Source organism: Astyanax mexicanus, chromosome 7 (assembly GCF_023375975.1).
Source record: "Astyanax mexicanus isolate ESR-SI-001 chromosome 7, AstMex3_surface, whole genome shotgun sequence".
Lineage (NCBI taxonomy): Eukaryota > Metazoa > Chordata > Actinopteri > Characiformes > Acestrorhamphidae > Astyanax > Astyanax mexicanus.
Window position 1 is genome coordinate 49,600,587 of NC_064414.1, and position 14,440 is coordinate 49,615,026.

General features: G+C 38.9%; 1 protein-coding gene across 1 annotated transcript in view; it reads right to left on the reverse strand.

Annotated features, from left to right (window-relative positions):
• Positions 1 to 14,440, reverse strand: part of znf827 (zinc finger protein 827) — a 168,292-nt gene that overhangs the window by 16,556 nt on the left and 137,296 nt on the right. Inside the window, exons 10-12 of the mRNA XM_022684465.2 lie at positions 10,156 to 10,327; positions 9,669 to 9,835; positions 2,831 to 3,028 (exon numbers count right to left, since the gene is read on the reverse strand). Of these exons, the coding sequence (XP_022540186.2) occupies positions 2,831 to 3,028; positions 9,669 to 9,835; positions 10,156 to 10,327 (537 nt within the window). The remainder of the gene's footprint in view (positions 1 to 2,830; positions 3,029 to 9,668; positions 9,836 to 10,155; positions 10,328 to 14,440) is intronic.

The window sequence follows — 14,440 nt, forward strand, 5'->3', positions numbered from 1 at the left end:
TCAACTAAATAAAGAAAAATTCACTTTTAGAGAAAAAATTAAGGTCAGTCAATGCAAAACTTTGAAAGTATCATCAAGTGCAGTTGGGAAAAAAAAAAGCATTAAGCATCAAATGCATTATTGATGATTAAACTGGCTCTCATTAGGACCACCCCAGGAAAGGAGGACCAGTTCGTCAGAGTTCATCAGAGTTACCAGCCTCAGAAACTGCAAGTAAACAGCACCTCAGAAAAGAACACCACAGAGTATTTTGGTTTGTTTAACACTTTTAAGTTTCTACATGATTCCTTGTGTGTTCCTTCATAGTCTGGATCACTTCACTATTCATTTACACTAAAAAATTAAAGCACTGAATGAGAAGGTGTGTCCAAACGTTTGACTGTATCAACTGTATAAAAATCATTACCACCCACTGTAGTGTCTCTGAGGTATTCCCAGCACACATGTGACACTGTGGATTAAGGAATGTTTAATACCCAACTACTTCAAATGAATGAATAAAATTATCATTTAAAAAGGGCGTTTTATATTTACTGAGGTTATCTTTGTCTGATATTAAAGTTTGTCTGATTATCAGAAAAATGCAAGTATGATAGAAATGCAAAAAAAAAAAAAAAAGAAATCTGTAGGGGGCCAATACTGTAACTACATCTCTGTTCTGTAGGTTGAGTGGTGTATTTACTCTCTGGCAGAGCTTCAGTAATGGCTGTACTCTGCTGCTCTCAGTCTGGCAGTAGTTGAGCCGAAGCCTCAGGAAGCTGCTGCTGCTCTTCACTCTGACGCTCAGATCCATACTGAGCTGTTTGTTTACAAAACGGTTGCTCGTTTTTTTTTTCTCTCAGACTTACTGCAGCTCTGTCTGAATACTGTAGCAGCCCAGAAAGAATACGAGCTCACACAGAATATACAGACACCAAGCAACCAGAATTCAACATCTTACTAACATCAGTCTAACCCAACATCTGCAAAACTTTAGAAATGTTCGTAAATGTTAGAAATCGATATGTTTGTGCTTGGTGTTCAGTTACAGTACCACAATTCTATCAGTCTAACATTAGAGCTCAACATTGAACCAATGTTGTTTTTTAACAAATATTTTCCTTTGATTTTCAACACCTGTACAACAATGGAGCTTGTCATCAATCCAATGCTGTTTTTTGAGGGACAATTGACTTTCATTTCCAATCGAAATTAAACGTGCAACATTATTCAACATCAGTCTAATGTTGGAATTTAGGTCATCTCCATGCTGGTGTATATTCGATATGTCGGTACCACTTTAAAATAAGACTACCTTTATAAAGGGTTTATAAATTGTGTACAATTAGTTCATTATTGGTTACTCATTAGGTTGTAAATGCCTTAAATTTTTTTATTAATTTATTTCATTAATAATCAGTTATAACACATACGTAGAAAGGGCAACAATATAGATGGCTGTGGGTTCACTATTTGGCAAACAACAGGCCATTGATGCCCTTTCTACGTATGTGTTATAGCTGATTATTGATGATTTTTAAGGCATTTACAACCTAATTAGTAACCATTAATAAACTAATCATAACCCCTTTATAAACCCTTTATAAACCAGTGTTAGTTTTTGATTGATATGCAACTTTAATTTTCAACCAATATAAAAAAAGTCTGTCTAATGTTATACCTCATTTAGATGTTTGATTTCCAACTCCATATTTTTCTAACTTTGAAACACAAAATTAAACCAGTGCTGGATTTTGATACAAGTTTTTTGCTTTGATTTTCAACAGAAATTCAATATCATCAATATCATCAAACATTGGAGTTTGTGGTCATCTCCATGCTAGTTTTCGTTTGATATTTTACTTTTATTTCCAAACAAAAATTTAAGATCTATTCAACACTGGAGCTTGACATCAATCCAATGCAGGTTTTTAGGAATAACTGACTTTTATTTCCAATCAAAATTAAACGTTTAACATTGGAGCTCAACATTTTTTTTGAGACTTTGAGTTCCAATAAAATCTTAACATCTGAAAAATATTGGAGCTTGACATCAACCACACAGTGGATCAACACCAGCAGATGACATGTCTCTCCAAACCATCACTGATTGGTGGAAACTTCACACTAGAACCTTGAGCAGTTTGGACTGAGTGTCTCTCCACTCTTCCTCCAGACTCTGATCCCTTGATTTATAAATGAAATGAAATGAAATTTACTGATGATCAGTGATGGTTTGGAGAGACATGTCATCTGCTGGTGTTGATCCACTGTGTTTTATTATCAAGTCCAAAGTCAGTGCAGTGCTTCCCTCTATTCTACAATTTCATTTTCCAGCAGGAATTGGCACACTGCCCACGCTGCCAAAAGTACCAATTGGTCTTCTATAATATTCAAATTTTATGTGACACTGATTTTTGGGGTTTCATTGGCTGAAAAAAAACAATCATCATCAACAATAAAAGAAATAAAGTAACTTTTCAATGATATTCATTTTTTTGAGATGCACCTGTATATGACATATGATGATTTCCAAACAAAATTCAACATCTGTCACAGTTTAGAAGCTTGGCATTAACCTAATCATGATTTTTCTATATCTGTTCTATATCTGCTTGATGTTAGAGTCCAAGATCTTTCCAATGTCTGCTGAATACCCACCAATTAGCATTCATCATAACACTTACTGTACATCTATCTGGTTTGAGACAGTCCTCCACATAGTTACTTACCTATAAGTTGCATAGATAGACTTTAACAGTAACATCTGCCGTCCTAAAGCTAGAATATTGTCCACACATGTCTCTTAATTTGGGATTACTAAACAGTCATTAATAAAGGCTAGTCTCACCTTTTTCTGATTTCTCCTCTGTTCCTGAGCCCGAGCTTGACTGGCTGCTGGCGGAGGAGGGCGGGGCCAGCAGGCTCTTGAGTTCCTCGTTTCCCTGGGTAACGTCTCCCCCCTCAGAGCTGTTGAGAGAGTCGCTGAGGGCCGAGAGAGAGGAGGAGGTGCTCTTACTCTCGCTGAGGGGGCTCCTGGAGTTCACACCTGTCCAGCACAAACACACAGGAACAACCCAGGGTCACACACTTCACACAAAACGTAAAACACACTCTGGGAGTAAATGTTTGAGTAAAATGAACATCGTTGTTTTATTCTATAAACTACAGACAATATTTCTTCAAAATTCCAAATAAAAATATTGTCATTTAGAGCATTTATTTGCAGAAAATGAGAAATGGCTGAAATAACAAAAAAGATGCAGAGCTTTCAGACCTCAAATAATATATAGAAAACAAGTTCATATTCATAAAGTTTTAAGAGTTCAGAAAACAATATTTGGTGGAATTACCCTGGTTTAATCTCAATTTTCATGCATCTTGGCATCATGTTCTCCTCCACCAGTCTTACACACTGCTTTTGGATAACTGGTGCAAAAATTCAAGCAGTTCAGTTTGGTTTAATGGCTTTTAATAATCCATCTTTCTCTTGATTATATTCCAGAGGTTTTCAATTTGGTAAAATAAAAGAAACTCATAATTTTTAAGTGGTCTCTTATTTTGTTCCAGAGCATCAACAAAAAATGCTGTAAAAGAAAAAAACTACATTTAATACAGGTGTTTTAAATAAAACACTTCATTAGTTTAAAGCATGGTAGTTCCCAAGGTAACAGAGAACATATAGCAGTGTTTTAAAAAGGTTTCAGGACAGTTTTCCTTTAATGTTGCATAAATAATCTTCCAGGAATGCATGTGATATAATAATAGTTTACATCACAGCATTATTAGAACACTTCTCGCGTTATAGTCTTACATAACTTATATTACAGAAATGTTAAATTGGAGATCAGATGACTGTTTGACTGGTACTGTATGCACCAGTCAAGGACATATAGGACCTTCTTCCTGTATTTACTTTATTGCTCCGCCCCAGACAGCTCTGACTAATAATTATTGGAAGAAGCTTCTCACATAGTTATTCTGACATATTTTGTTGTGCTTGGAAAACTACAAGAAAAACTCTCAAAGTATAAAAGTTTTTAAACTGATTTGGACCAGAGAAAACTAACTGGTCAGCTTGGCTTCTGAGCTATCATTCGAACATTTGACAATTCAGGAAATTCAGAAACAAGAAAAATCATTTCAAGGCAGAGCAGGTTGCCATGTTTTAATATTTTATTAGCTGGGTAATTTGGGACTACAGTACAGATCTACAGAAATCAAACTCACAACAGAAATCAAAAACACTTAACAGATAGCTGCACCACTTGTGAACCCCCCAAAACCCCAGCTGATTGGTTAATTAAGACAAAAAGAAAGTCGCAGATCTTGACTCATCAAATACAGCTGCTGAACCATTTCTGCTGGCTAATTACTCTCTTTCTACAGGCCAACTGAGCTTTCTCAGACTCCTTGCTATGTATGGCTGTGGCATACATGATTTCAGGGCCGACACTTAGACACACCTCACACCACTCAGGAACCCTATAACCTCTATTACTGGTTTACAACAATATTTACCTGATCAAGCATTTACCATAGTTTTTTATGGAATTCATTTCTAGAAATGTTAGAATAATTCAGAAAAATTACAAAATAGATTAAAAAATGTTATCCCAGCACACAGTAGTAACAGTCTAACATACTTAGAAAAACCTGCAAGGGTCATAATGCGTCACAACACCTGACATAACACCTAAGCACATAAGCAGGGAGCTTCACTGTATGGTGCATAGGATCTGCTAGTCGAATCATTACAGAGGCTCTAATGTTTGAAATTGAATATTTTTTTGCGTGTGGTTGTGAAAGAGGGGGGCTGTGTCTGAGGTAAAAGGCCGGTTGGTGTTTGGCGGGCGTTCTGCAGTGTGTTATTCAGCGCTAAAAGGTCGAGCAGCCCGCCGCTCTTTCCTGAGAGCAGCTCCTGCAGCATTAGTCTGATGTCTGTATCCAAGCAGCCAGAACTATCAAGCCCTGCTCCCTTATTGATCTTCCTTCTGCCTGTGAGAGCTGAGTGTGTGTGTGTGTGTGTGTGTGTGTGTGTGTGTGTGTGTCTGCCCAGGTCAGGGCTGCTACAGCTAAGATGGCGGGAGCATCTCAGGGCATGACTCTCCCCTAGGGCTGCCCGAGCTCACGAAATGGCCGATGCCAGCTCTCTCACACACTCACACACACACACACACACACAAATACACACAGACACTTGTGCGGTGTGTGTTAGTGCTTCCGTCCTTCTGAGAATGCGCAGGCCAGGCAGAGCGGGTGGCCATGTTTAATCTTTTGTTAGCTGGGTAATATGGGACAATGTGATTTGCAGGAATTGGCCTGTACCTGCTGCTGTGAGTGAAGAGCGCGGCCTCTATTACAATAAGCAAAGCTGACGCCCTATATACCACCAAGATGGATTAACAGCAAACTTGCTCAAACCCTGCAGGAGAGAGGGAGCAAAGCTGCTTTTGGAACCAACAGCTGCCATCAGCCCCATTCAAACACACACACACACACACACACACTCCAAGACCAAGTCTCAATCCTCAGACCAACACACTCCAACACACTCCTAAAGAAGTGTGGGAAGAGGGCAGGCGAAGACTCACACTCAATCCTACACACAGAGTCTCTACTGAAACACCTGGTTTTAGACCACAATGATTTATCATCCTGATGGACAGTTCTGGTGGAAACAGGAGAGTTGAGGTGCACATTGAATTCTGCTGTGATTTAATCAGCCGTGGTTTTATGTTTTTTGGATACATTCCAGGTTAGCACCCGAACATCCCTTTCAGACAGCTTCCTCTTACAGCGTCCACAGTTAATCCTGTTGGATGTGGTCGGTCCTTCTTGGTGGTATGCTGACATTACCCTGGATACCGTGGCTCTTGATACATCACCAAGACTTGCTGTCTTGATCACAGATGCTCCAGCAAGATGTGCATCAACAATTTGTCCTCTTTTGAACAGAGGGTGAGGGGCTCATTATCATAGGTTTGTATTCTAAAACATGACACACGTCCCCACACATGGCACCGGGAGGGGAATCATCTTCAGTGACAAGCACCACAAAGTCGGCACCAAAAAAAAAAAGGTCAAACACTCTAATATTTGGTTGAACCACCTTTAGCTTAGATTGCTGCACACATTCACTGTGGCATTGTTTCAAAAAGCTTCTGCAATGTTACAAGATTTATTTCAATCCAGTGTTGCATTTATTTTTCACCAGGATCTTGCAGCAGCATTGATGATTGTAGAGTCTGACCAACCGCTGCACAAAGCAGCTCTTCTCCATCCAGCACATCCCAAAGATTCTCAATGAGGTTAAGATCTGGACTCTGTGGTGAACTCTCTCTCAATCCATGTGTGAAAATGATGATCTCATGCTCCCTGAATCACTCTTCACAATTCCAGGCCTATGAATCCTGGCATTATCATCTTGGAATATGGCCGTGCCATCAGGGAGGAAAAAATTAATTGATGGAATAACCTGGTCTATAATCAGTATATTCAGGTAGTCAGCTGACCTCATTCTTTCAGCACATACTGTTGCTGAACCTAAACCTGCAGACCAACTGCAGCATCAACCAACACATCATTTACTTACTTAAATCCAGGCAGTGTAATATAACCTATTATATAAGAATTTTCTAAGCCTAAATCAGGATGTTTTTCTCTAGTTGTCCAGAGGATGTATAAAAACCAATACACATACACACACTAGAAGGCTCAATTCTCCCTACAGCACCCACCCATCCACCCACACACACTCGCTCGCTCACTCCCTCACTAAAGGGCTGTGTGTGGGGAGGGCAGCAGACCTGAGTTTGGTCGTTTTGTGGCGGGAGGTGTGCCTGGCACTGGGCTAAATTGCAGCTGACAGATCAGGCTGGCCTTTGGTTGTCACTCTGCCAGCCCACTGGCCGCTGGACAGGGCCTCTCTGGCTCGGTCTAAATGCCAGCGGCGGGTGAGGGAGAGTGGGAGACAGGACCATGCCGGCCTGCCTGACTGCCTGGGTGGCTGCACAGGAACTGCCCGGGCTATTGATTCCTCAACCTCCTATGGCTGATAACGCCAGGTCTTCCAGATAAATACACACTCTCTCACACACACACACACAAACACACACACACACATACAGCAATCCTGTGCTTTAGCCACCTGACACACACACACACACTCTCTTAGCAGCAGGCCAGCCCACCCTGGCGATAAACCCATCAAACTCTTTTGTCAAAAACACAGTTATTGACCTTCACATTTAGAGCTAAAAGCCAAATCTATGGAAGTATTTTCACTCTTAAGCGAGATCCGTCCACACAGCAGCATTTCATACCTCTATATACTGTATCTGTACAACTGTCTTCACTATTACTCTACTCAAAAGAAAGGTTTAAAACATTTATAATTAACTGCATTTTTGTGCTAGATGAACTGGAATGAATCATTTTGACCCTAAAGACAGATTTCAATTTCTTACATCTATATACATGGACAAACTAAGGTTCATCAGCATTAATTCATAAGCATTTGCAAGGTTACAAGCATGTATGAATGTGGATTTGCCTGTCTTTCCAGCGTATGAGAGACTTCTAGGTCCTTCAGATCTTATCTTGACCTCCACAGTTCCCTGAACTGTCACTGAACTGAGAAAACCATTCATTACACGCTGTAGAAGCCACAAGCATGGCTAGATCTTTGCACATCTTAAGTTAGTTGCTTATTACAACTGGTCCCATTATTCATTGGTCACTGTGCTACAGAAGCTGTACTACAGATGCTGATCAACATATACTGTACTAGAATCACAGTGCTACAGACAATGTACTATATAAGCTAAACTATGCAATCTGTACTACAGACAGTGATAGAGCTGCTGCAGATGCTGATCTTATTGCACTTATTGTTTGCACTAGTGCTGTGCGATATGACGATAAATATCGTAAGGACGATAGAAAAGTGTCTATAATGCTACTTACCTTCTATCGTCTCTATCGTTTCTACAGTAATTTAATCAATTATTCATGCAAATATATAAAGTAGGCTATGATAAAATGTATTGGCTGCACTAAAAGGTAGTAATTCTCATTTGTGTCACTTTGAAATAAAGTTGGAAAAAAATAAGCAATGATATTATTTTTTGTCATATTTTTCGAAGAATAATTGAAAACATACTTAAATGTGGTATATCATGATATATATCGTTATCTTGATATAAAAATGTCCATATCGTGATATATGATTTTTCCCATATCGCCCAGCACTAGTTTGCACTATATAGGACCTAGAATAGTTTTATTTGTATTTTTCATTTATATTGTTTTCATTATATTGTTTTCATTCATATATTCAGTTTGCATTATATGATTTTGTCAAATAAAACTATTTTTTCTATTCTTCATTTTTAAAGTTTTATTTTAAATATTTAAAAATCTCATCTCGTCTCATCACACCCCTACTATATACACTCTGGTAGAGAAACTGTGCTTTAGATCATGTGCTATATACTTTGTATTACAGAAAATGTACTATGTGCACTGTACTATAGATAATGTACCAAAAAAACTGCAGTACAGCCATGTGTTACAGATACTCCACAACAGACACTGTTCCATAGATAAATATACCAAAATACCATATACAATATGATTTAATTATTTCTGGTATGATACAGACAATGTGCAATATAAATAAATATATATATATATCCTCTTGAGACCCTGCGTCCTCATAGGGGGACATTACATTTAAGCTTTACCGTACCATGATACTTTTTTTTTGGCACATTTTTTTAAAAACCTTGACCCTTTGACCTCATATGAAGAGACTGCCCATACCATCTAGTGTCCAATGATAACATTACACTCAATTATTTGAATGCAAGAGGGCAGGAATCCCAGTCAAAAGTTTTTACAGCCAGGCCTGACAGAAACGTGGGTCAGATAATAATCTCATCCAATTTTCTGTTTGAAAATAGTTAATTTACTTACTGTAGGAAGCTAACATTTAATTTTTGGACTGTTAATGGGTCCTTTTGATCACAAACGGCAAGAATATTTTTAAACGATAAAATAAAATACTGTCTCCATATGTGGACATTGGTTTTTGGGGAAAAAAAAAAAAAAGAAAGAAAAGAAAAGGCTTCCTGTACAAAAACAGTTTAATATACTTGTTAGATCCTATTAATCACAAATTTAAGAGAAATTAAAAATCAAAAAGCTTGGGTCTCGGGAGGATATATATATTAGGGGTGTGCCATATCGTATCGTATGTGATAATATCGCCAAAATGTTTCAATATCGTCTACGATATTATACCCTGAAATATCGTGCCATATTACCCACCCCTAATTATCACATCAGGGTACTACTTTTTTTGCTGTTTTTTGCAAAAGAAAAATTCACACTGTTCTCATTTCCTATTATATTATATCTATTATATCTACTAGAGACAGATTCTATCTGTCCAGTGTCATTTTTTTACTTTAATCCTGGATATATGGAGAGATGTAGAGCGCATTATTAGTATCATGACATTCTGGATCTTTGGCGTCTGTTACTGTATTCAACCCTCTCAGTGATGACAGGGCTTCTATAGGACATTATGTACGTATAGCACAGCATGAGTGTAGTGTACTCGACACGAGCATCGTCCAGCACTCGCTCGGCGTCCGTCTGCGGAGTGTGAAGTGTGTTCTGACCTGCGTGTTCAGCGTTGATATGGGCTTTAATCTCAGCTTCGTCCACTCCCACATATTCACACGAGTTGCAGCACAGAGAGAACATCCACTGCTCCTTATCCACATGCAGCGACATGTGGCTCACAAACTGGGCATTCAGCTCCGTCTGGAAACCACACACTCGGCAGCTACACACACACACACACACACAGAAACAAGGAGAGAGGAGAACAAATAAGATATTTTTATAAGAATGTGTATTTTAGGGAGTGTGTGTATCTGCTTGAAAGGCAGCGAATGATTAAATGTTGGTAATGAAGTGTTTAGAGATATTTTGACTGGATATTTGAATGTATTTATAATTTTTTTTTATGTATTTTGTTTTTCAGGATAAAATGTATTTAAAAGAAACCTAGAAATACATGTTTGTGTGTTTGTGTGTGTGTGTGTGTGTGTGTGCATATATGTGTGTGTGTATGTATGTGTTGTGGTTCATGAGGACACAGACCTGTAGTAGTAGGGGCAGTTCTTGCGCTCTCCTCCGTCCGTGCTGACCGCAGTAACGATGTGTTCAGTGTCTGTGCTGACCAGTTTGACGGAGTGGATGGTGAGGTGCTGGTTTAGATTGGCTCTGCACTTCGCGGCGTACGGACACAAGTGGCATTTATATTTCCTCTCCTCTAAAAAAAAAAAAACAGAGGAACACACAGCTGTAGAGGACGAGGACACTCGAGGAGCAATCGATGAACAAACACAGAAACGTACAGTGCTTTCCATTCTGTAGAGAATAAAGGTAAGGTAATAACATTTTATTTCAAGCAACACAAATTAGTGGTTTGTTAAGGTCATAAGTGAGAGATCTGCTGATAAGTGAAATCGCTAAAAACTATGATCCTGAGATTGCTGGTTCGAATCCCAGTCATGCAGCTTGCCATCAGCTGCCGGAGCCCTGAGAGAGCACAGTTAGCCTTGCTCTCTCTGGGTGGGTACAGTATAAGGATGGTGCTCTTTCCCTTCATCACTTCTAGGGTGATGTCGATCAGCACAAGGCTGCGTCTGTGAGCTGATGTATCGGAACCGAGTCGCTGCGCTTTCCTCAGAACGCACTGTGATGCTATTTGGCAATGCTGCATCAGCAGCAGTTAAACCAAACACCAAACAGCATCTTATACTTAAATACTTAAAAAATACATTTGAAGGTACCCGTAACAATGCAGACAAACAAAACAAATGTACTGTAGATCTGAAAGTAAAGAATACTAGCTCCTATCTCTCTCTCTCTCTCTCTCTGACCTCATGTGATTTCTTCATGGTCAGGTCAGTGGTCTGATCTGCCTGGGCTGATCTGGTAGCACTGTGTAGGCTGTGACTGACCCAAGACCAGCTGTGTCTCGCTGGGTCCAGTTGACCTTAGGCTACTATACTGCTCAGTAATTACCCCAGGCACTTTTCCCACCAAGGCTAATCACACGCATAATCTCTTTAAAGGAAGGGTAATCCAGTATAGTGAACCTTATTTACTTACTCGCAGCATTAATCCAACTAACACACACACACACACACACACACACACACACACACACACACACACACACAAACACACACAATCAGCCTAGGGCCTGCGCTGGTCAGTCAGTGAGCTAAAAGGATTGGTGAAGCAAAAAAAAAACAAAAAAACAAAAAAACACAAATAAACCAACAGTGTCACCCAATTTTTTAAGTTACTCACAAAGCTTTCAGTTACCAGGTTGAAAGGTTAAAGTGACACATATCTGATTTATTCATGGCTATGTGTAGATCTTTTTATTATGGTTTTGAGTCACTTTCACTGGGTTTAAGTCACTTTTAGGTATCCCTTTCCTTGGGTGATCCATTATAGATGCCACATAGATGCTTACCTAACATTTAACTGACATTAAACTGACTATCTACTAAATGCAACTAAAATAATGCAGTTGAACGTAAAGGATTCTTAGTTGAATTTAACCCTACACCTAAATCAACACTAACCCTTAACGCTACTATTAACCTAAAACTTAAATCAAACTCTAAACATCACTCATAAAAGGGTTAAGGTATAGGGTTATGTGTATGGTTTTAGGTTACATTAAATTATTTCTAATTTTCTCCAAGCAGGGAGAAGACTAGCACACACCTCCTCCAACACATGTGAAGTCAGCCACCACACCACAACTTCACGGCACACTCGGAGGAAAGTGCAGAGACTCGGTTCTGATACATCAGCTCACAGATGCTGAAAGGTGAAAATGTTCAAGGGGTATGAATGCTTTTGTAAGACAATGTACATGTGGTCCTAGAACGATTTATTAGATAGATTTCTGATTTATGGAAATTCAACAAGATTTCAGTATAATTCAAATGATTTACAGAACCAGTCAAAAGTTTGGACACACCTCTTCTCAATCAATGTCTTTCTTAATGTTTTTTTACAATGTATTTTCTACATTGAAGATTATTTTTAAAATTAATGAAACAATTAAGGGACGCACATGGAATTACATATTAAACAGTAACAAAAAGTGTTATTCCTCCACATTAATCCCCTGATCTAATCCTGATGAACTGAGATGGTGATTTAATTGGGATGAGCTGGGGCTTCACAGCATGAAGGAAAAGCAGCAACTATTGTTCAGCACCTCCGGGAACTCCTTCATTCAAGATGCTGAGAAAACTATTCCAGGTGACTCTCCCTCATGAAGACACTGAGATTAAAATTAAAACCAAGAGTGTGCAGATCTGTCCTCAAATATACTTAGAAGAATCTAAAGTATAAAACATTTTCTGGTTTCTTTAACAGTTTATGATTACAGAATAATTCAGCATGTGTTTCTGTAGAGCTTTAATATAGTCTTTAGTGCTGTGTATTTGTGAGGAATGTATGAGTGAGGGTGGGACTGGGCTGATACAGTATGTCTTCATTGCTGGGAGATGCAGAACAAATACTGCTGAATTTTGGCGGGAGAAGGATAAATTCTAGCGGGAACAGGATTTATAAATCAGTTCTGTGAAGACCTTTACTCCACAACCTTCTAGCCAACACACTAGACATGCTGACCTTACGTTCACCTTAGTGCTGTTCTATAAAAATAAACAAGCTCTGTGCACGCAGCTGAACGTCTGTATTAGAAACAGGTGGAATTAAAGTAGCTAAATTCAGTTAAATACAGTTTGAGCATTAGGTTTGATTCCAAGCAGCCCCTGTGGAATCTTCATGAAGCTCTAACAATCAAAGACCAACATCTCTATAACTTGATGAAAAACAATATCATCCATCCATCCATCCATCCATCCATCCATCCATCCATCCATCCATCCATCCATCCATCCATCCATCCATCCATCCATCCATCCATCCATCCATCCATCCATCCATCCATCCATCCATCCATCCATCCATCCATCCATCCATCGTTGCAAGAAAAAGTATGTGAACTCTTTGGAATTACTTGGATTTCTGCATAAATTGGTCATTAAATGTGTTCTAATTTCAGTCACAACAATAGACTTTAAAATTACATGTTTGCATGGTTTTATTGAACACAACATGTTAACATTCACAGTGCAGGGTGGAAAAAAAATGTGAATCTTTAGATTAATAACTGGTTAATCCTCCTTTGGCAGTAATAACCTCAACCAAACGTTTCCTGTAGTTACAGATCAGACCTGCACAACGGTCAGGAGGAATTTTGGACCATTTCTCTTCCCAAAACTATTTTAGGTCAGCAATATTCTTGGAATATCTGCTGTGCATCGCTCTCTTGAGGTCATGATGCCAAAGCATCTTCATTGGGTTGAGGTCAGGACTCTCCTGAAGGAGCATTTTCTTCGGTTGAAGCCATTCAGTTGTTAATTTACTTCTATACAGCATCTTGGGTCGTTGTCCTGTTGCATCATCCATCCTCTGTTGAGCTTCTTATTGTAGATTTGTCAACAAAAATGTTAGCATGTGCCAGAGATTTCTGTAAGTCTTCACAGCTGACACTCTAGGATTCTTCCTCACCTCATTGATCATTCTGCGCTGTGCTCTTACAGTCATCTTTACAGGACTTTACCCTGCCTAGGGAGAGTAGCAGCAACAGTGCTGAACTTTCTCCATTTGTAGAACCTCTGTCTTACCGTGGACACATGAACATGAACATACAGATTTGAGCAACACATCCTTTAATCTCATCACATCCTGGCTCCAATCAGCTCTTAGAAAAGTCATTATCCTAGGGGTTCACATACTTTTTCCACCCCTTACTGTGAATGTTAACATGTTGTGTTCAATAAAATCATGCAAACATGTATTTGTTTGTGTGGAATTAGTTTAGGCCGACTGTGTTTGTCTATTGTTGTGATGTAGATGAAGATCAGAAGACATTTAAAGACCAATTTATGCACAAATCCCAGTATTTCCAAAGGGTTCTTATACTTTTTCTATCTATACTGGCTCTATCTATCTATCTATCTATACTGACTCTATCTATCTATCTATCTATCTATCTATCTATCTATCTATCTATCTATCTATCTATCTATCTATCTATCTGAATGAGGCTGTATAAAAGACATGTGAAGTCTTTCTAAAGGGTCACAGTTTGATGTTTTGTTCTGTATAAGCTTGAGTGAACTGCTCTTTGATGGTCAAATGCATTCTGGGACCTTTGTTTTAAAAAAGTATCTGTCCTTTTTTCCCCAGATTCACTACAGCCCTGCTGTTTACTGCTGCAGCCCCAGAAATAACACAAAGGGAATAGTGAGTGAGTGTGAGTGTGTGAGTGTGTGTGTGT